The 22,180-nt window shown below is 34.4% G+C and overlaps 1 protein-coding gene across 1 annotated transcript in view; it reads left to right on the plus strand.

Moving 5' to 3' along the window:
- The first annotated feature begins 456 nt into the window (after positions 1–456).
- LOC134853234 (axin-2-like) overlaps positions 457–22,180 on the plus strand; it is a 34,033-nt gene continuing 12,309 nt past the window's right edge. Inside the window, exon 1 of the mRNA XM_063869202.1 lies at positions 457–1,752. Coding sequence (XP_063725272.1) covers positions 503–1,752 — 1,250 coding nt within the window. The 5' untranslated portion in view covers positions 457–502. The remainder of the gene's footprint in view (positions 1,753–22,180) is intronic.

The following is a 22,180-nucleotide window of genomic DNA, read 5'->3' on the forward strand; positions in this document are numbered from 1 at the left end:
TTAAAAGTATTTTAATCTTAATAGTAATTCAGAGGTCAACTGTGATTGGCTGATTTTTTATCATGATGGTTTAGAACCAAATTTTATGTGAGTTATTGTAAATAACATTTGTAAATTGATGTTTTATCGTCATTTAGATTAGTTTATTGTAAAAATCCTGACGATGCACATAGTTGCGAAAACGTTTGAAATTTACTTTGTAACAATTATATTTATACCTTATATTTTCTCGTGTCGAGTTGCGTGTTCTTATTGAAGAAGCGTAACCCTGATAGAGTCTAATTGTAAGTACATCAACACTTGTCATCTTTTTTTATCATTAGCCCTTCCAAATCTAGAAAATTCCAAGGATTTTGACTGGAATACGTGATGAAGGGACTCCTGACACCTCGGTTACAATGATACTTTTGACCTGATTACCCCCAAATTGTATCTGACAAAGTGTTTTCCAGGTAATATGAGCGCTCCCAAATTGAAAAATGTAAAGATCAACAGTGGCTAAATGAGTGCTAGCTTAGCCCTCCTTGATCAGAAGTCAAGTAATGTTAACTTTTCTCACAACCAGGAACCGGGTTGTATCATAATTAATTCATCTGTCACAATGAAGCCGCATATTAAAGAATCACCAGGTGTCACTACGAGTCAGTTTTACGGTGACGAGAGTTGCAGACAGAAAAGTGGATCGGATACACCTATGAGGGAATCAGTGGGAAGCGATAGTGCAAATAACTCAGGCACGCCACCTTATGTGAAATGGGCGGTTGGTTTTGACTCTCTTCTAGAAGACCCAGAGGGTCAAAAAGTGTTTCAGTCTTATCTTCGAGCTGAAGGGGCTTTGAATAACTTAATGTTTTGGTATGCAGTGAACGGATTTAAAACACAATCAGACAAACATAAAAAGTATAGACTAGCTACAGTTATTGGACGCACTTTTCTAAAGAGGAACTCAGCTAATGCTCTGAGTGAAATAGCGAGCGATCACCGTAAACAAATTTTAGATGCAATCAGAAAGAACCAAGCTGAAAACAACGTGTTTGACAATGCTCAGGAGGAAATTGAAAATTTTTTGAAGGAAAAGGCGTACCCAATGTTCTTGAAATCGGATGTTTACATAGACTGCTGCAATAAGGCTATTCAACAAGAAGCAGTCGTCTCTAACTCACACATGAGTTGTTCCAGCTCACCCCTTAACACAGCAAACACATGTCAAACTGGAAGTCTTAACCAAGAAGGAAGTCCGACCATTTCTACTTACTCTACGCAGAGCACTGTTACACCTACTTTAGACTCAAAAAATACCACCACAGCCAATGCTGCACAAGGTGCAGGCAGTAATGGATCTACTGTGACGCGACTTAGTTCCGCAGCTGCTGACAATTCAAGTGAAGCTAGCCAAAGCTCTCATGTCATACAGGGTAGTACAGTTGACGAGGGTTCCGCATCAGATATTTCTGAGGTACAAGATCCAACGACCGTCACCGTCATCACTTCTGGCCCTTCTTCATCTGTGCCTTCAATTTCCAGAGCAACTGCGCTCAATTTCAAGCCAGCTTCTTCTTCTGGGCTTCCACTTCAACAGGGTATAAACGATTCAGGTTCAATAGGAAATGCACTGGTAGGGGGATTGGCCACAGTGCACGAGGATACAGAGCTGCTGTGCAAGGAAATCAATCTGAGAGGAGGCAACAAAGGCTTCGAGGCCACCACTGACATATTTGCGGCTTCCATACGGTGCTTCGAAAATGAGGGCGGGTGAGTAGGATCCGGTTTCAAACGAAGTTTCATGTAAAGCTTTTTTTATATTTTGTGAGCAGGGGCCCGGTTTGAACCAGTAGCAAATTATTAAAAGCACTAGAATTTTATTACTGTAATTAAGTACCCTTGTATTTAGGCGCTATCTCTGAGTTATTCTCTATATAGCGTTTAAATTTAAACCTCTAGACTTATTGACTTCCGTTGTTTTCAATGACGAAATTTTTTAATTTTTTCCCTTGCGATGAGCAAAGGTGTTGCAACCGGTTACTAGAATTTTTAATTGTAAAAAAAGTGGTCCCGGAAGTCGCCCTGCTCAAAAGATGTTTTGATAGTGGCCAATAAAAAAAAACGTGCAGTTTGTTTACATTTTTCTGACCACCCGCATCTTTATGACGGAGGGTGGTCTAAGCAGGTCTTCAACGCAAAATATTGTGCTACTAATAAACGTTAAAGTGAGTAGAATTATGAATAACATCACAGCACAGCCATTTCAACTGGTTTTGGTTTTTGTCTTATTGTTGACAAAAATTTGCCGAATTATCTCAGTTATCAGGGAATTGGAAATCTCACTATATCAATGTTTATGCTATCTAATTTGGAGCTTTCATTTATTTTGGTATTAGTAACCAAGAACACCTCTCGAAATCAAAAGTGGTATTCACGAAGAAAACACAATGATCCTTGCGATTAGCAAGCGTTGACAAATCAAATTATGCATTTCTTTTGGATAACGTAAGTTCTGCTTTCGATTCCGGACATGGTCGGTTTTTCAGTTTTCTGTTGGAAACTCGTCATAGTCGGGCTGTCATTAGTCCGGTTATTTTGTCGGCAAACATTGAAAAGCAAGGATATAGAATGTAGTAGTTAATCCCGAACGATTTGGGAAGCTCCGTAACCCAGTTCGAGCAGGCTTTTGGCGCTCTTCTATTGGAGAGGGTGTGATATGTGCCTTTTGCGGCTGCTCATACAGCCGTTGGGTCCACCACTGGAAGGCGGCTCTTCTGGACCACGATGATTTTAAATGACCTGTCTTGTAATTGACAACTGTTTTGCAGAACAAGTGTTTTTTTTTGTAACCAGAATCATTTGTGAAACCTCTGTAAGTTCCAAGCTCTTCATATTTGGTCTAGTGATAAAGAAATAGTCTTGGGAGACCAATGTATGAGATTGGACCTTGTTTTTTATACGTACGCAACATTCGTACGGACATTAAATATCATTAGGAAAGCAATAAAAGTTTCCATTGACGACTGGCTGCCGTCAGATTCTAATTCACGTGTTTTCACTGTCTCGACCTTGCCAGTTTTTTAATGCCTATTTTAGATTCGACAACGTTACGAGTTTGAGTCTATCAGCCGAAAGGAGCTTGCTCAGTTTTGTTTATATGCAAGATTAGCAATATACCAGAACACGAGGTTATATCTAAACAGGGCTGGTTAATACATTAATTTTTTGACGTCACAAACCCATTGAAGCTGGAATGACACTTCCTTGCTGTCAAATACTCATGCTTTGATTAAACACGAAATTGTTTTACCGGAATTTAATCTAATAAAATCAGGGCATTGGAACAGTTAAAATAGAAAAAGACTAGTCAGTCCTGAAAACGGTTTTTGTTTTCAAAACTTCCGATCTTCAGGATCCCATTGATTAGCTTCCTTAATTTCACAATTTCTTCTTTCTGGAGAGTCGGTCGATACAATCCTAGTTTTCGTCAGCTTGATACAAGATTTTCTGTTCTGTATTCGATTACCTGCTCAAAATGGACGTCGTCGCGTTTCCCGTAAATGAGGACCTCATAAATCGAAATTAAAAAAACTCATTCAAAGCCCGCGAAATGTGTTTTTTGTGCCACTAACGTCGTTGTTTGCTAGGTTCATACTTTCCGGAGGGTTAGTTTGGCAGATCACCGTAGATTTTGAATTTTGTGCAGGTTAATTCTGAAATAACTGTACACAATAACATACTTTTCTTTAAAAGAACACTTGATTTTCGGATTATCGTTTTAGGCTGATATTATGACAGCTTACCTAACCAAAACATCCTTCGGATGCCCGAGTATTGCTATTTAACGTTGTTAACAACCAAAAATCGGATGTTGCGAGGGGTAGGGGGATTTGTCGTATAATTAAAGATCAAACAAAAAACCAAATAATACAAAGAACAACGAAAACAGCAAAAAATTGTAAATATGCCAAAGAAGACGCGATGCGTGTGGCTTGTTTGCTATTGGTTTGTCGGAACCGGACAGCCCCGTCAAACCTATCTGTTAAAACAAACTAATAGTTCCACGTTTTCAACTTAAAATTACCCGAAATACTAGAACTATGGGATTTTGTTAGAACTCCTGGCCAAAAAAACGTCAAAAGGCTTTTAATACTCACTCATTTGCTTTTCGTGATATAAAGTAACGAACTGAAATCATCAGAAAGAAAGAAAAATTTATTTCTGTGATTCAAAAATATACATATGAGAATTTCACACATTTACAAAATCATTGACCAGAGGGGACCCTAAATGGACATTTTGGTCGCTGGGTAGTGCCTTAACGTTTCTAAGCAATATGTACAATTGTAACATAGGCAACAACTTTAGAAAACATAGAAACATAGAAAACAGTAGGGTTAGAAAATTCGTATTTTTTATAATCACGCATCAGTTAAAGCACAAATATAGCTGGTTAGTTGATGATGTTACCATTTCATGTTGTGAAGTTCAAGTTGTCACTAATCCAAATCCTTAAAATCAACATATCCAAAAGAGTCGTCTAGTAGAACCTAAAAATGCACTGGCAGCCGACCCTCTCGGAGTGTCAATTGAATTAATTCTTACTTCCCAGTAAAGAAAAACATAATCAGGCTTAAATGTGGACAAGGAATTGCGGATGAAAACAATGGTTCAATAAATGGAGTTTGTTCAAAAATTCGTTCGATCAAGTCATAGTTCCCGAGAATAAAAAGGTGTTTCATTCTATGATCGTAATTACTACTTGCGAGACCTTTAACGACTGAAATTCAATTGGAATCAAATCAATTTCGTGAAATGTATTAAAGCGTTTAGATCCTCGATATACCAATGAATGTTTTTTCATTTATGACTTGATTCGCATTGTTTTCATAAATTTTTTATTTGAACTTGTAGTAGTTCTGCTGTGTTAATCGAAGCAAAGTAAATCGTTTAGATAATTTTTGGAGTGATGGCCGGATAAAGAACATATAAGAAGTTTTATTATCTCATATATGTACACTTCATATTGTGTTAAGATTTTTCTTTAGGCAAAAACGTCTGAAATACTGTCGTGGAATTTGCGAAAAGACATCAGCCTAACATTTTTCCTTTGTAAAATTATGGTTGAATTGAAAGCCTTGAAATTTGTACACCCGTAAAACAGAATATCATATTGTATCTATGATACACTGTTTGATTCATAATATTGATAAAGAACACCAGATAGCGCATACCGCCTAATTTTTGCGCAATTTTGTTGTGAAAGTCTATCTATACATTTAAATTCAAATTGTGATCTATGTTCACTCCCAAATATTTCCATGACATTTCCAAGGACAAGTTTTTATTTTGAAAAGAGATGGTATTGGTAGAAGCGCTTCTTTGTTATTTTTAATTGAATGTTTTAGATTTAGGGATAGTTTATTTCTGAGTCATCGTGCTACTGCATAAAAATCATAACTTAAAATTTCTAAAGAACTGTCAAGGCACATGATCGGGGTATCGTCAGCGAATTAAAATATTTTAAGGTTTTGCATACAATTGGTAGATCATTAACATAAATGAGAAAATTCAATGGATCTAATTTTGAACTTTTGGGTGCTGGACTTGTGACCTTATGATAATCAGAACAAATACCATTTGTTTGACCACTTTGCTTGCGGTTTGGTAGATAGCTATTTATCCAACTATAGCAGGTATTGGTAATTCCGTGTTATGGAAGCTTTTTCTTCAAGATATAGGATCTATTGTATCGAATAGCTTTTTCAGATCGAGAAAAATTGTAGAGTTGACATTCTGTTAGGAGCTTCGCCTTTTTCAGTTAACTTGGCAGTGGCATCAAGTGTGCCGTGCTGTATCCTATAGCCGAATTGTTAAGTTTAAATTTATTCAAAATTTTCAAGATAGTCATATTCTATTAAACATAACTCTTTCAAAAACGTTAGGTATTGAGGGTAGCAGCGCTATAGGCCAATAGCTATTCTTGTGAAAATTTCGGAACCTTCTTTATGTGACGATTTTAGACCTGTATACCATTATTTTTCATTTTTGAAAATTTGTTAGTGATTTCTGTTTCAGTGGATGGCTCTAAATGTATTGGCATGAAAGGTTCCAGAATTCTGATTTCTAAGTTTACTTTTGGTGTATTTAAACTCAGTCTTTCCGCTACATTTGCGAAAAAATTGTTAAAGTCATCTCAATTTTTTTTCCGACGCTTCTTACAAAAGACCAGTTTTGTTGTTATTTTGCCCATAGATTTGCTGTTAATGTGATTTCCTTTAAGTAGATTTAAAAATTGATAAATTTGTCTGGAGTCGCCATGTCGTACTTTTATTCACATAGTAGCACCTTTTTGATACCTTATTTTCTTTCTCAACTTTGCTTCTTAATTCGGTATGTCTTTGTATGGTTATTCCTCCATATTCCTCCTGTTTTGGCACATACTACGATGGAGTTTAATAATCAATTTTTTCATTTGGTTTGTAAACCAAGGAGGACACTGTTTCTTTTTGACGCCGCACTATCATGGGAGTAAATTTCTTAGAAATTTTTATTATGATCGCATGGAACTTCTGATTTGCCTCATTTACATTCACTGTTTATTAATTGATGTTTTTTTCTGTAATTGTTCGCAATTAATCCTGCTTTCGTGTAGATGATTTAAGAAAACTAGCATCTCTCTTGTGAGCTGATATACTCTGACATTATATATAGTCGGTTTCGAATGTTTTCCTAACCGGTTGATAATCTTTAAATTTTTCGTGCGTTAGTACTTCTATCTCGCATCCTTGCAAGCCATTTACTACAAAACGATCTCAGTAAGATTGAGTATTTTCTGATTTTCTAGTTGGTAAGTTGCTTGATATTTAAATCCCATTCGACTGGATTGTATCTAAATATCTTGACGGATTGTATTTATATTAATATCTCCACATACAAAAATAGACTTTTAAATGTTTTTCAAAATATTCTAGCGTGTGATCTAAATTTTCAATGAACTGCAATTTTTTTTGCTTCTAGGTGGGTTATAAATTAAGATGAAGATGTAACGCTTACCTTCTATCCTAAGTTCTAACGTTTAACTTTTATTTCTAGATGTATCTAATTTTGTATAATTTTCACATCATTGTCACATTGAAAAAAAAACGGCTCCTTCTCGGGTAGGTCGCGGTTTGGAGACATATTTAAATTCAGCCCTTACATATTAGGTCACATTGTCAAGTTTAGATCGACTCAAGTCTGTATACTAGCTCTTCTTGCTCGTTGCTATGTTTTTTAGGAGATCTTGAATTCACTAGTAGACCATTAATTGTTAGTTTACTTCAACTTAAATTATCACCCGGAATGTGCGCATTTGTTTGCTAATTGAGACAAAAATAATTTTTTTGATATTTAATGTGTCCTTCGTCTTCAAACAGTCCTCTTATTGAAAACACTCCTTTGTATCTTTTCCTTTCTTCCGGCAGCAATTGTTTCCTTCTTTCGTCCTAACTTTTTCTAATTTTGGATCTGTTTCATCAGGTCGAAGAACTTCACTCGTGGAACAGTGAGGTCTTCAAAACTGTTATTCTTATGCTTTTCACTATCTTCAAGTTTTTTTTAAATTTTCAGCTGCTCAATTCTCGAAGATCTTCTCTAAAATCGTACAATAATGGGTCTGGTGCCATGATTACGAGCAGGTAGTCGGTGTGCAATTGAAATATTCAATCACTGATTCTCGCTCCTACTTTTCCTGCCAATTCTATTACTTTCTTATGAGTTATGACTGGAGTGTATAACTCATAGAGTAATTTCGGATAGGGTACACCGTCTGCTCGTCACGCTATCTTATTTTCGGCCGGATAGATTCGTGCAACTTCTTAGTCTAATACCGATCCTAATCTTACTCTTATACTATCTAGTCTCAGGTTGTTTAACTAGTCTCTGCTAGGCTCAATAGATCTAGGGTATACTGGTTTATTGCGGCTGCTGAAGTGCTCGGGAGAGTCCAACTAATTTCTAAGTTAAATTCAAATCTCTCTGGTGCTGAAATTACAAGTAACTTCAGCACTTACAAATAAGTGGGTTGTTAGTTAGATGGATCATGATTGGTTAATATTAAATACTTTACATTGGTAAAACATTTAATTTATCCAATCATAAAATATAGTTTAGATCAGGTTCCACCCATCCGGGTTTTACAGAGTTTTTTAGAACAGTTCTTCTGTAATTCAAGGATGGATGATGGACGTTGGTATTTGGCGAACATCATATTTCTTTGTTTCCTTTTTGTTTAGGAAGTTCCAGGAAACTGGAGTTAGAGACATAAGACGTTGTGTTCTTCTTGTGACAACGACTGAGTCTCTGCAACAAAACCAATTCTGATTTCAGAATGGTTGGCTATGTCAGGTTTTTCTGTTCTTCGGGGAGAACTTCTTTTGTGTCTGATCTAGCTTGGGAATGGCGTGGAGATTGTGCGTGGAGGGGATGCCTGGTTACTCGGATCTGTACGTACACTTGGGTCATCGAGGTGGTCATTGGTCTAGTTCAATGAAGTCCTTTTCTGCGAGGTCAAGTCGTACTCTAAATCCTTTGAGTTGTGATTGTGAGCGGCATATCGATTGTAGTTGGTCATTCTCTCTCGAGTGTAGTGAGGTCGTCTTGTCTTTTGATGTTCGTCCTTGGTGTTGTATTCTGATCTATATATTGCATCATGTGATTTTACATTTTATAAAACTTTTATTAGTTTAATATTTTTTAATAATGATTTTAGTTAGTTGTTTTCACAAAAGCTTTTTGTTTTAGTTCGGTTATTTTGAAGAGTTACTCACCCTTGAGTAGCTCTTATTAAAAATAAAGGTGTGGTCACAAAGCGTGGATGTAGCGCGGTGGGTTAGGCCGGCTATAGAGCATGCTCAGGACGTCCTTCCTGGTGGGTTAGGCCAGGTGTGGGAGTATGATTTCATGCGGTTTTTGTGAGGGGTCCTGTTATGTGACAACGTTTTATGTTGGGTTTGTTGTGGTTTTTCTTATGTTTCGTTGGTTGTGTCCTTTTTTCAAAAATCAAATTGTTTGTGGTATGGGTTTGTCTTTCGACTTTTTTGTGTTTTATTATTTCTTTCTAAGACTTTGTAATAGTCTTCAAAAGAATAAATTATCCAGTTTTAAACTGGGTTAATCCGGTTTGGGTACCGTTGGTTTCCTTTTCTTAGTCATGCTGTTATTCTATGATTTGTGGTATTTAGTAAGCTGCGTTGGTTAGTTTTGTTTAGTATATGATTCCTTTCCAACCGGGTTAAAGGAAAGTTTGAAACATGTTATTATATGTTAGAGTTGTTGAGTGTGAAAACTTGAAACTGAAATTCATTATTTTAAACAATTCTTCGTGGGCGAGCTGTGCGAGTGTGGATAGAATTTCTGTGCGAATGAATGAAAATATCAAAAGGTTAGTACTGCAATTGCATTTTATTAATTTACTGCGTAGAATTTGGAAATTTACTGCTAGTTATGGGGGAATTTTAAGATACAAATTTTCATCATAATTAGATTTACTGCTTTGGGGGAAAATTTTATAAATTAATTTACTGCATTGGTATTATATTTATTTTAATTGTTGGTGCAAAAGTTTAATAGGGTCTTAAACAGTTTTGAAGAAGTTTGCTATTTTTTATTTTTCTTTTGTGAATTTTTCAGATGATCGAGGATGAAGGCTAAAAATCTAAAGAAAACATGAATAAAGAATGGTGAGTTTTTTCAATATTTTAATTAGTTAGTAATATTTACTTAATTCATACTTACCTGTTAGTCGTCGGGGAAAAAACCGTGGGGGAAGATGTCGTGAATTAGTTCTGAAGTTGTGAGTAGTTTAGCTAGAATGCGGATGATATTTTTAGTTTGAAGCAGTGGCCAAAGCAATTGAAGTGCCTTAATAGTGGTTAGTTCTTCAGTGCCTACTGCAAACTCATAAGGTGTGTTTTGGATTAAGTTATATAATTTGTGGTTAAATTTAGTGTTGTGGATGAATTCTAAAATTGGGATTTCTATAGGCTGTACAAACTCGTGCGGGATAAGGAAGGGTCGGGATTCTTCGGCGTTGAAGGTCTTGGTGATGGGGCAGAAAATGTACATTTGGGTTATGGGGTCATAATTACGAAGAATACCATGGAGGTTAGTGTCTTTAATACAATATGTGAAATTTAGGAAATACGGTGAAGTGTATTTTGAGTTGATGAATTGGAAACGATGGTGTGGTTGTCTAGATGGTGTGTGGAGGTCAAAGTGATTTTGGATGAAGCGATAATAACTATATGTATGTGTTTGTTTAGTGCGCAACATAATATCGTGTGAGCAGTGTAAATCTCTTTCGTGTGGTGCAAGGAAATGAAAGGTTAGTGAAAAGATTTGGAAGCGTTCTTTAAAACTTTCGTATGCCTGTGTGTTTGTTAGTGCTTCTGAAATAATGTGATCAAACTTTCGGTCGAAGATGTTTAGTGTAAATACATATGGTGTCTTGATGAAAAATTTCTCGGTGATTTGTGGATTAGCGAAGCGATCGTCGTCTAAGAATTGATCTTGGTTAGCTCTGATGATGTTGTGATCGTAGTATTCTAGTGTATATTCATTAGCTCTAGGTGCAGTGTGTGTTTTTAGTGATTTTTTATATCCAACGTAAGTAAACTGTCTAGCGGTTAGTGGTGTAGTTAGTTGATATAGCATGTCCTTATTTCGCTCTATATCGATGTGAGTGTTAGATAAGGGTAAGCAAAGAGGGTTAGTGAAATAATAGTATGAGGTCCAAGAGAGAGTGGGCATTAAAACGTATTCATCTACAAAGTTGCGTGTTTCGTTAGCGTCGTGAGGGGTGTTTAAGGTGTATTGTGGAAACGAGGGTAAAGTGATAGCTAAAAATTCTTTAGTGTTAGTATGCTGGGGGTGGTTGATGTATTCACGGGCTGTTCCTGGTTTTGCTGGGAAAGGATGGTTGGGGAATTTTCTTTTAAAAGTGCGGTAAGCTCTAGTTGTGTTTAGTGAAGATATAGTGGATGTGGATGATGGTGTTAATGATTCAGTATAATTTGTAGAGGGTGTAGGGGGATTGGATGAATCTGTAGTGGAGGAGATTTGGTTTATGGTCGGGGTGTTAAGATGGTAGGGTTGTTGTTGGAGGGTAATAAAATTATCTAATTCTGGGGAGATTCGGGGGGTGTCTGGAGAATGAGATGATTGGTCAGAATGGTATGAGGAGTAGGTTGGGGTGACTTGGGAAGCATAAGAGGGTGTGGGAGTGATTGGGTCAGGGTTATTTGACAATATGGGTTGAAAAGGAGGTTGAGAAAAATTAGAAGGGTTATGAAAATTATTGGATGGGGACGGTTCTGAGTCGGCAAATTCATCGGGGGTTTCAATATTCGGGTTATTTAGCTGTGAGATGGAGTATAAAACTGAAATATGTGAGTTAGTGTCGGAATTCATGCCTGATGTTACATTGCTAGAAAAAGCAAAAAGTGGTATGATTGGGATTGAAGAGGTAAGATTGGTTGGATGGGAATTTGATCGGTGTAGTGATCCAAGTTGGCGGCTCATCGTGGGCTAAAAAAATTATTATTTTGAGATTGAAAAGCGGTGGTATGGGGCTGTTCAATAATTTGTTCATAAGTATTATCATCTTGTGATTGATGTGTCATTATATGTTGGACGGGACTTTGCGATGTATTGAGTCGAAAATTTGGATTATGTGTGATTGCTAAATTTCGAAAATTTCGTGGGACTAGGGATAGTGGATGGTTATTTGGTAGGGGTGGTAGTTGTGGTGCCGTTGGCTGTGTGTCGACATTGTTATGTTCTTCGTCGTATGTATTTTGTCGTGTTGTTATTTTTGTGTTATATTCTTTTATTTGTGCGTCTAAAAGAATTTTGTTTATAGATGTGGAAAAAATTCCAAAAAATCCTGCAAAGAGTATGCGTGCTACGCTTGCTTGTCTGTTTACTTGTGTGTGTATAGCACATGTATTGTAGATTCCTTTTAAGAGTGAGAAAAGAAATCCAATAAAGTTAAACATTGCGTATAAAATAGTCAATTTTTCTAAGATGTAGTAGGGCCATCCTAGAAAATCAAGGATCTCATTTTTGAGTGTAACGAAGCTAAAAATGTTAATTGGTGATATATCTTGGGGACGGTATTTTTCGCCGTTTAGATATATATAATCTTTAATGTCTTTAAAATATCCGCTATAGTCTTGCGTGTAGATATCGGCAAATCCTGCGGTTTCTGCAAGTTTGCGTAAGTTTTGGTCTATTGATTGTCTTTGTATTGTGTCCATTTGTGTTAATAATTCCTGGAATTGTTGTGTTCTAATGTGATGTTGAAAATCTGATTTTGAGTATATTCCTATTGATTGTAAGTCTATATTTGGGTTTCGAGCGATAGCGCGAATGCTTTCTGGTGAAAATTTTTTGAGTGATTGCATTAATGTGGGATATGGAGTGAGAAGGTAATATTTATTTTCATCAGGGTTTAGTTGTACTACATTGTGGCTATTTTCTGATCCACATGGGACTGCGGTATCCCAGAAATAGGTTCTTCGTGAAAGTGTATCCACGAAATGTACTTTATTCTTATAAAAGATAGGGATTCTTTTATAACATCGTTTATCTTCAAAAACGTAGAGTGGTGATACTTTATTGGTACAAGTATAAAACCATAAGATGTTTCCTTCGTAGTCTAAAAAATTTGATCTATTTCCTGATAATAAGTATCCTGCGTAGGGTATTTTTAATACTGCTAGTGCAAGTGATTGTAATATTTGTGTTCGTTCTAATTCGCATAGTTGGTGTAGTGTTTCTAATTCGGAGAGTGACATTTCTTGAAAAATTCGGCTAATTGTATAATCTAGTTTCATATCTAAATGAATATTATAGTGGATATTACCGAAATATGTAGTATTCATTAGTGATAATTCTTGTAAGCGTGTGCTTCTGGTGTCATAAGGTTTTAGATGTCCACCAGGTTGTCCGTTGCTTTTTTCAAAATTAACTGGTATATAGGATGTTCCTTCGTTTAGAGGATGACCTGTGGCATATGGGTCGATTTTTACTTTTCCAGTGGTCATGTCGAATCCTTTTTCGTATTCAACTAATATTTCAGAGTATTGTGTTCTGTGAAGTGGATTCCTGTATTTACATGCAAGTTCTGTTTCTTGATATATTTGAAAACGTGTCAATTTATTTTCTATATTGTCTATGTTTCTAAAATCGGAACTTAGTTTTCGTGATGGATGGACTTGTTCATAAGGAATTGATTGTATGAAATATTTTTCGTGAAATTTTATCATACGAGCGTGTATTTTTGCTACTTGAAATGTTGTACATGTATCTTCGGGGAACCAAACAATTGTTGCTTGTGTTCTTGTTGTAGGGTCGCAATATCCTTGATCATTTTTACAAGGTAGTCGGATTCCTTGATAGATCATTGTATTATCAGATAAATCTCGTGTGAGTTGTATTTTTTCGAGTTGTATTTTCCAATCGAAAAACATTATTTCTTGGTATCCTTTATTTTTTGTGTCTGCTTTGCAGTTTGATGGGTTATTTATACCAATGTGTGGTATCCAATGTTTATCATGTAGGTCATAGGTTAATCGTCCGTGTGCGCCGTTATACGGGTATTTTTCGTCTAGTTTTATATGTCCTTGGTGTCTTTCAAGTTGTGATTGATGTACAGAGTCTGAAAAAACTTGAAAATTAACTAATTTTCTTTGGGAGTTTTTATTTTGTGTGATGTTTAGTCTAAGTAATTCATTTTTACAATCGTCGGGATTGAGATGTAAAAGACGTTCTATATTACTTTGATAGAATGATTCATGGTCAAGTCGGTTTTTGTTGCCGTTGGAGACTTGTGAACAATGTACTTTCTTTTCGGAGAATGTCGCTGTGAATTTATAACCTGTAACTGTTGTTGCTCGGGCTTTTGAATAGAGTGTTGCTATGATATCTGTGGTTTCTATAGCTTGTGGTTCTGTTTCACATTGTGATACTTGATTTATTGCATATTTATGTAGTGTTTTTTGTTCATTTTCTTCGCAATCGTAATGTGTTACTAATAAATCTTGTGGTCCTGTACGAGGGGAAGGGTTTATGTTTTGATTTGAGGTTACTAGAAAAAAGAGTTGGAGAAAAATTAATAATTTTAGAATATACATGTGTATGATAATCCTGAGTATGGGTTATAAAATGTAATGTAACCAATTGTGTTTTTGGTATATCTGTCGTATTTGTATATTACTTCAGTAGTTATAAACGGTGGTGGTAGTGATTGAGCTGTTATGTTAGGTGGTTTTAATGGGTAGGGATGTTGTGTAATATTGTTTAATTTAACTGTGATTTCAAACTTTAATTGTAAACTGTTTTGTTGGAGTATTTGAATATTGTGATCACGGATATCGTTGTGAATATCTTGGCGATATTGTAATCTATTAAGTGCCCAGTTATGAAGGCGGTTACTTTCTTGATGTTGTCCAAATAATGGTGGAGGTGCTGTAAATGTATTCCAATCTAATCTTAAAGGAATATTTATTGATGATTGTTCTCGATATCTGGCGTCGAGATTATTTGGAAAATTTAAGTTAAAGGGTAGTGGTGAAAATTGGCTTATTGATGGTGTTGATGGTAGTGATAATGTTTCTGGTAGTGATGAGGATGTTGTTGTATCCGTAGAAATATCTATGGGGTCATTGACTAAATTTGGTTCACCTTGTGTGAATGAATGTGTAGTCCAATATGGAAATCGTGATGTTTGGTTTGGGGGGTTAAAAGGATTTTCACGTATTTGTTCAGATGTTGGTGTTGAACCTAAGTAATCTGATGGTAAGCTTGAGGTGCTACGTTGTGAAAGAAGTGTAGGGGTTTCTGGTAATATACCAGTGGTGTTTTCTGGAGTGGTTTGTGATGGGGATTGAGGTATATCAAAATGAACTCGGGGAGTTTGAAAATTTCTATTTCGTCGAGGATGTATAATTTGTCTATTTATTTCTGTTGTGTTTTGGTTTTGACTAAGGTTTCGTATTCTACTTAGTTCTTGTGGTAGTGTTGGGTAAAGATTATATGTTGGTTCACTTAGAGATGCTTGTCGTTGAACTGGTTCTAGTGGTTCAGATAAACGAGCGTGCCGTTCTTCAAAAGTGTATGGATTGTCTTGAAAAGAAATTCGTGTAGATGTTTGAGGATTTTGAGTAGTTGAAGGTGGTGTTGGATTATCTTGGGATGATGTCGGTGAAGACTGATTCTGTGACTGTTGGGTAGCAATTTTTGATGGATTTTTGAATTGTTACTTTAGTGGGAAGGTTTATGTTTATTATAATATTCTTCCAAAAAAATAATTAGAAAAATTGTTGCTAGGGCAAATGTGATGATTGCTTTCTTTATACATTTACATATGGTCAAAATGAGGGATGATAAAAATGTTATGAAAATTACAAACAATAAAAAAATATCAGTTCTACTGAAAATTGTTCGTATCATTTAGACAAGTTGTGAAAATCGTACCTGTGGATATATTCAAGGGTTTTGGAAAGTTGGAGGAATAGTTCGAGTATAGTGTAGAAAATTAAAAAAATGTTACAAAAAATGATTAAGATTATTAGAAAAGATTCAAGTATATCAAAAAGAAATATTATAAAGGCTTCAAGTATTGAAAAAAAATGTTTAAAATTTATAAGTATTTGAGCAACTGTTTGAGAGAAAAGCATTTAAGAAATGATCTCTTGGTCGAATATTTTTTGCTGTTTGAGGCGATTTTCTAGTGTGGTCGAATTATTTATTAGTTTTTTGACAAGTGGGTTGAGTTTTGGAAAAAATTGTTGGGGGCAATTTTCATGGTGACTGGGAGGTCGTCTTTTTCTTTATTTTTGTTTGTCAAATGATCCGGGGTATGGTGAGATTTTTATACTTTAGGCTAATTAAAATCTTCATTTTGTTACTTTAGGCTAAGTTATCAAATTTGTTTTGGGGGTATTCGTGGTCTGAGTTGGGGAAATATTGTTGATCTTTGGGTTATTAGATAAGGGAGGGGTACGGTATTATGGTGATATTTATTTTAGCTGTCAAGTTGGAGTGGTTTGCTTATTTTTGACCTGGAGGTTGTAAAGTTATAGTTAGAGATGTGCCTGGAGTTCTAGATTATTCGTCTAATTGATCTTAGTTTGAGTTAGAGAAAGTGGCGGATTGGATGAATCCTATTGGTCTATTTTGAACTAGAATTATTGCGTACTTGTGAGCATGTTATTTTGAAAAAATGAAATGAAAACTGTTACGGAGGTTTCAAGATTGTGAAGTATAAAATCTTAAAATTACTTTTTAAATTCTACTTTCTTTAATATTTTAGATTGAGGGATGAACATTTTGTAGTTTTTACGTGGTTGATTTCGGAGTCTTGTTGTTTTTCTATGTTCTGATTTGTCTATTTCTTCTTGGGGTATTATTTGTTCGGTCATTTTTCTATTTTTTCTTTGTTTTGGAGATTCTTTATGGTTTTGTGTATTGATTTTGGTTGCGGTTGGTTTTGTGTTTTGATTTTCGGTGGGGTTATCATTTTGTTCTGTGTTTTTCAGATGTGGTTCATTTTGAATGATTTTTAATCCTGTGAAAGAATATAATTGAGTTAATTCGCGGAGTGCGTATTCTTTTGGGTAATAAGGTAATAGGTTGTTTCGATGTTGAACGATTTCTTTTTTGTTTGAGTCGGTAATTTTATATGTGACATCAGTGGGTTTTGCAATTATTTGGTAGGGTCCTTTTCGGAGGGGTTGTAATTTTTTAGAAATTCCTTTTTGAGTATTAAAATTAGGTATTAAAACAAATGTTCCAATTTTTAAATCGGAAGCTGGTGTAAAACGTGAATTGATTTGTTCATTTATGTTTTGTCTTTGTAATAACTTTTTCGTTATTTTTTGGTAAATTTCATTGTGTTTCTTATCTCTATTTAAAATCCATTCGGTGTGTGTACCGGAGGCTAGTTTAAGAATTTGTGGGTGATGAAAATGATCTTCATCGTGCGTATGTAATGGGAGGTTATAACAAATTGAATCTTTATTTGGTTGACAATAACCTTGTGTGTTTTTATGGGAATTTGCTGTAAACATTATTGGTTTGCGTGGCTTTTGGTTAAAAACCATTTCGTATGGTGACATTCCTAAAGTTGTCGTGATTTGTGAATTATATGCTAAGGGAAATAATTTTACATCTGCTGACCATTCGGTATATTTTGTATCATTTCCGTTGATGATACATCTAAGATATTCTTGTAGTGAACGGTTCATACCTTCGACTAAGCCGTTTGTCCAAGGTGCATGAGATGTACGTGGTTTGTGTTTAATGTTGTATAAATGACATAGTGTTATTATTTCATTATTTATAAATTCTGTACCATTGTCTGTGACTAAAATTTCTGGTAGTCCAAATTTTGCTATCCAGTGTTCATAGAGTGTTGTATATGCGTAATAAGCATTACAATGTGGTACTGGGTTAAGTGCTACATAATGTGTAAATGCGTCAACAATTACCATAATGTAGGAGTTTCCTTCTGATGAGGGTGAAATTGGTCCTTTAGTATCAAATGAGATACGGTGATTAAAGTACAAACTTTGTCCTTTAAAATCTTGTTTCTGTGCTATTTGTTTTTGATTTGGGTAAGGTTTATTTAGTTGACATACTATACAATCATTGCATAGTACTTTTATCCAAATTGGTGCATTTGGGAAGTAAAAATTTTGTATAAAATTTGAATATGTTTTTTCTGATCCAGAGTGTCCTTTAATATTTTGTGTATGTGAAATATTAAAAGCTATAAGAATCATACTTAAAGGGAGACATGGAACTGTAGACTCATTTAGGTTATACTCTAAAAGGTCTGTATTTTCGTTAATTGTTGTGTTGTTAAATTTGCGAAAGTATCGGAGGAGTGTTTTGTTTCCTAGAATGGTTGAATCTGCTTTGATAGGTTTAGTTTTATATTTGTGCCATGATTTCAGTTGTCGAATTACTGGGTCAAGGTTTTGATATTGTTTCAGTGTTGAAATTGTAATTGTTTCTGTTGGGGGGAGGAAAATGTTTTCGATTTCTAATTTAGATAAGGGTATTGTATCAAGTGGGTCATGGAGGTCAAAAACTTGATTTATTGTGTATTTTGAATCATTTGTTTGTGGTCCTGATAAATTTATTTTATCAGTTAAATCTTCTTTTTCAATTAGTGGAAAATGGTCTTTTTTAGGCGGGTGTTGTTTTGTTCGTTTTTGTTGGGTGTTATTTTTTATCCATTGAGAATATGGGATTGGTTTGAAGGTTGATGTTCCAAGTAAATCAACTTCATAATGATTATTTTGACAATCTAAATAAAGTGGGAAATGTTGTAAATTATTTATTTGTGATTGTTCAATATCAGTTTTAACTGCATATTTGCATTCTAATCGAGGTGATGTTTCGTTTTCTGCAAGGTAGAATTTTATATTTTTGGGTATTTCAACTGTTGTTTTTCGTGTAAGTAATTCAGGTGGTGTATTTCGACTTAAGGTGTCTGGTAATGCAAGATTTTTTCCTGCAGTCCAAACTATATGTAAGTTTGGAAATTTCATTAGAATTAGTTGAAATCTGTAAACTCGGTGGTTTGGGTTAGATTTCTGTGTGAAAAGAAAAATGATGGGTTTGTGGTCTGTGAATAAAACTGTTGGATGCTTTGATCCAAGTATCAGAAATTCATATTCTGTCAGTGTATATATTATGGCTGTACATTCTCTCATTAGAGTTGAGAGTCGTAGCTCTGCTTGAGTGAATAATCGAGAATTTGCTGATATGAGGTTCATTTTATTTGTACCATTATGTGATTGTAATAGTGCTGCACCGATGCCAAAGTTCGAAGCATCGCACATTGCATAAAATGGTTGATTTGAGTCTGGAATTGTGTTTGAAATTTGTTCAGTTAAAAGTTTCTTTATTTCTTCAAATCGTGTTTGATGTTCTGTGTTCCATTCAAAATTATTTTGTTGTCTAAGGATGTTATAAAATGGTCGTAGATATAATTGCATTTTATAAACATATTTACTTAAAAAGTTTAACATTCCAAGAAATTCTTGGATTTTCTTTTTATTTGTTGGTGGTTGAAGTTTTTGAATAGCGTCAATGCGTGATTTCAGTGGAGTGATTGTTTTTCTTTCTATGTTATGTCCTAAGAATTTATCTAAGTCAAAAAGAAGTGTGATTTATCGGGGGCGGCCTTCAGATTTTCGTTCTGAAGTATTTGGTGATATTTTTCTAAAACGTTGAACATTTCGTCTTTTGTTTGTGATTGCATAAAAACATCGTCTAGATAGGTGATTGCGTTTTTCTTGAGTATTAGTGGTCTAAAAATTTTGCTCATAAAAGCTGAAAATGCTGCTGGTCCTATGGATATTCCATAGAATAAGCGGTTAAATTCATATTGTTGGTTTCCGATAACAAATTGTGTTAAACGTCGTGATTGTTCATCTAGTGGCATTTGATTGTATGCACTATTCATATCGGCGGTTGTAAAGTATTTGCCGTTTATTTTTGTTAAAATAACTTGTATTGGTTCAATGGGCCAATTACATTTTGATTCATCTATGAGTGAATTGAGGTATCTAGCGTCGAGAACGATTTTTAATGATTCTCCTTTAGCTAGAATGATAACGGGGTTGATGAATGTGTTGCCTTTTGGTTGTTCTTCTTTATTAACCGGTGATATAATGTTGTATTGTTCTAAAATATCGAGTAATCTGTTTACTTTATCATGTAAGTGAATTGGTACTTTACTTGCTCTCTGTTTTTTGAAAACTGCGTCTGGTTTTAATGGGAGATGTAGTGATGAACTGATTTTGCCAACATCGAATTTTGATGTTGCATAGACTGATGAATATTTAATTAGCTGTTTGGCTAATTTTTCGAATTCGTCTTGTGTTATTTGTGAATGTTGGAAATTAAACATTGTTAAAAATTTTTGTTGGTCCTTTGTATAGTTACTTATGTTGAATGTAGGTTTGAAATATGGAGTTTTTGTGAAATAATCCGTATTTCTGTTTTCGTTACTTATTATATTATTTATAGATAATTCTTCATTAAGAATTGTAGATTGGCAAATATCTAGTAATTGGAGTATATTATTTACGCGATAGGCTTTTTCGTGTATTGGTGATATTGTAGCGTTAGTTTCACAATATCCTAAAAGTCCTAAAGGTAATGTTACTTGGTAAGGTGTGTTGTTATAGACATGTAAGGAAATAATATCTGAATTCGAATTTTTCAAATATTTTATTGAAGAGATTGTGATTTTGAAAAATTTATGAATAGGTTTGAATTCAAAATCTGACATATAAAATTTTTGTTTATTTTGTTCTTTATCATATTGGTGAACTTGTTTGATTGGAAAATTATAGATGTTTCCTGATAGTGGTTTCAGGTGTTTTCTTTGTTGGTTAAATATCGGATAAAATTTTGAAAAAAATGGTGGTTGTTTATTTAATCTTTGAAAAAATGTTAAGGATGTTTCTTTTGTTTTTGTATATTTATCTTTGATTAATATTTTACTATTTAGGATGTTAATTGTTGGTATATACTTTGAAATAAATGGTATTCCAATGATATTATATTTAATATCAGTGATATGGAATATTTGTTTAAATGGCTTGTTTAGAATTTTACTTTGCTCCATTGTTCTGGTAGGGAGGAGAAATAATTGGATTTTTCCGTAGTTTATCAATGTTGATCCTTGTGCTGTTGCTAACTTACTGGAGGTTTCGAGAGGTGTTAGCTTTGGATGTAAAGTTTTTATTTCATTCCATGTGGGAATGTTTATTATGTTTGATTCTGCTCCTGAATCAATTAAAAAATCTATTTCAAGATCTGGTGGTTGAAATTCTTTATTTCTTGGGCTTTCTAAGAGAAATGGTATTGTCCAAATTTTTTCTTTGGGTTGTTCTTTTTGTATATTTTGATAAATGTGGTTTGTATTCAAGCATTTTGTTTTGGTATTTTTATTGGTTTGATTTGTAGTGTTAATCTCGTTTGTTTCTTGCGTCGTTGGTGTGGAATTTATGGGTGTAGTGTAATAATTTTGAAGAAATTCTGATTGATTTTCATATATATGTGATGGAAAGGGTTGTTCATATATGACAGATTCATAGTCATTTTCGACTTTTATCATATTGATAGCAAGAGTGTTTTCAGTATCACTTTCTGAATCTGATGATGTACAGTTTATTTGATTGAGTTGTAACGCATCAGTTACTGTGTCATCAATACCTGGAGGGTCTGATGTTGTTTCTGGGTTAGATTGTACTTGATTGATTTGCCTTTGATGTTTAGGTGTACTACTTCTGTGGCGATTATTAGAATTATTATAGTTATTATTATTCCGGTGTGGTGATTGGGAATAATTTCTATAACGATTATTATAACTTGGGTGTCGATTTTGTGAATTATTTCGCGATCTGTTTTGGTAATTATTGTTTGGTCTGTTATAGTTCGATCTATTATATGAGTTATTCCTTGATCGATTGTTCGGGTAATTCTGGTTTCGGTTGTTTGAATAACTTCTATTTCGATTATAGGAGTAGTTTCTATTCCTATTGTACGATGAATTTCGTGATTGATTGTTTGGATAGTAGTTATTTCTTGATTGGGAATTAGATCTAGAAACAAATCGTTGTGTATTTGAATTTGATCTGGAGTAGTTATTTCTACTATTTGGTCTATTGTAGTGATTTTGTGATGAATTATACGTGTTTCTTCGTTCTGGTGATCTTCCTCTATAACTTGAGTTATATGGGGATTGATTTCTTGTATAATTTGTATTGTTCGGGAGTGGTTTTCCTGAACTGTTGTTGCTGTGAACTGTTTTGTTTGGTAGATTTTGATCTTTTTTCATGTATTGATAGAATGATTTATTTGGTTCTTTGTATTTTTGAGGTTTATTTTGACTATCTTGCTGTTTTTGTCTACATTCGGAAATACTATGTCCGTATCGTCGGCAATAATTACACCATTTTTTGAAAGATGGTTTGCCTTTAAAGTTCGGGTTCTTTTCGTAAATATTGAGTATTTCAGTGATTTTTTCAACGAGGTCTGTTTCTGATTCCTGTATATTATTAATATTAGTGGGAGTCGTTTCAATTCTGTTAACGTATTGTAATTTTAGATTTTCCGTTTCTTCTAGTTT

This window comes from Symsagittifera roscoffensis, chromosome 8, assembly GCF_963678635.1.
Source record: "Symsagittifera roscoffensis chromosome 8, txSymRosc1.1, whole genome shotgun sequence".
NCBI lineage: Eukaryota > Metazoa > Xenacoelomorpha > Acoela > Convolutidae > Symsagittifera > Symsagittifera roscoffensis.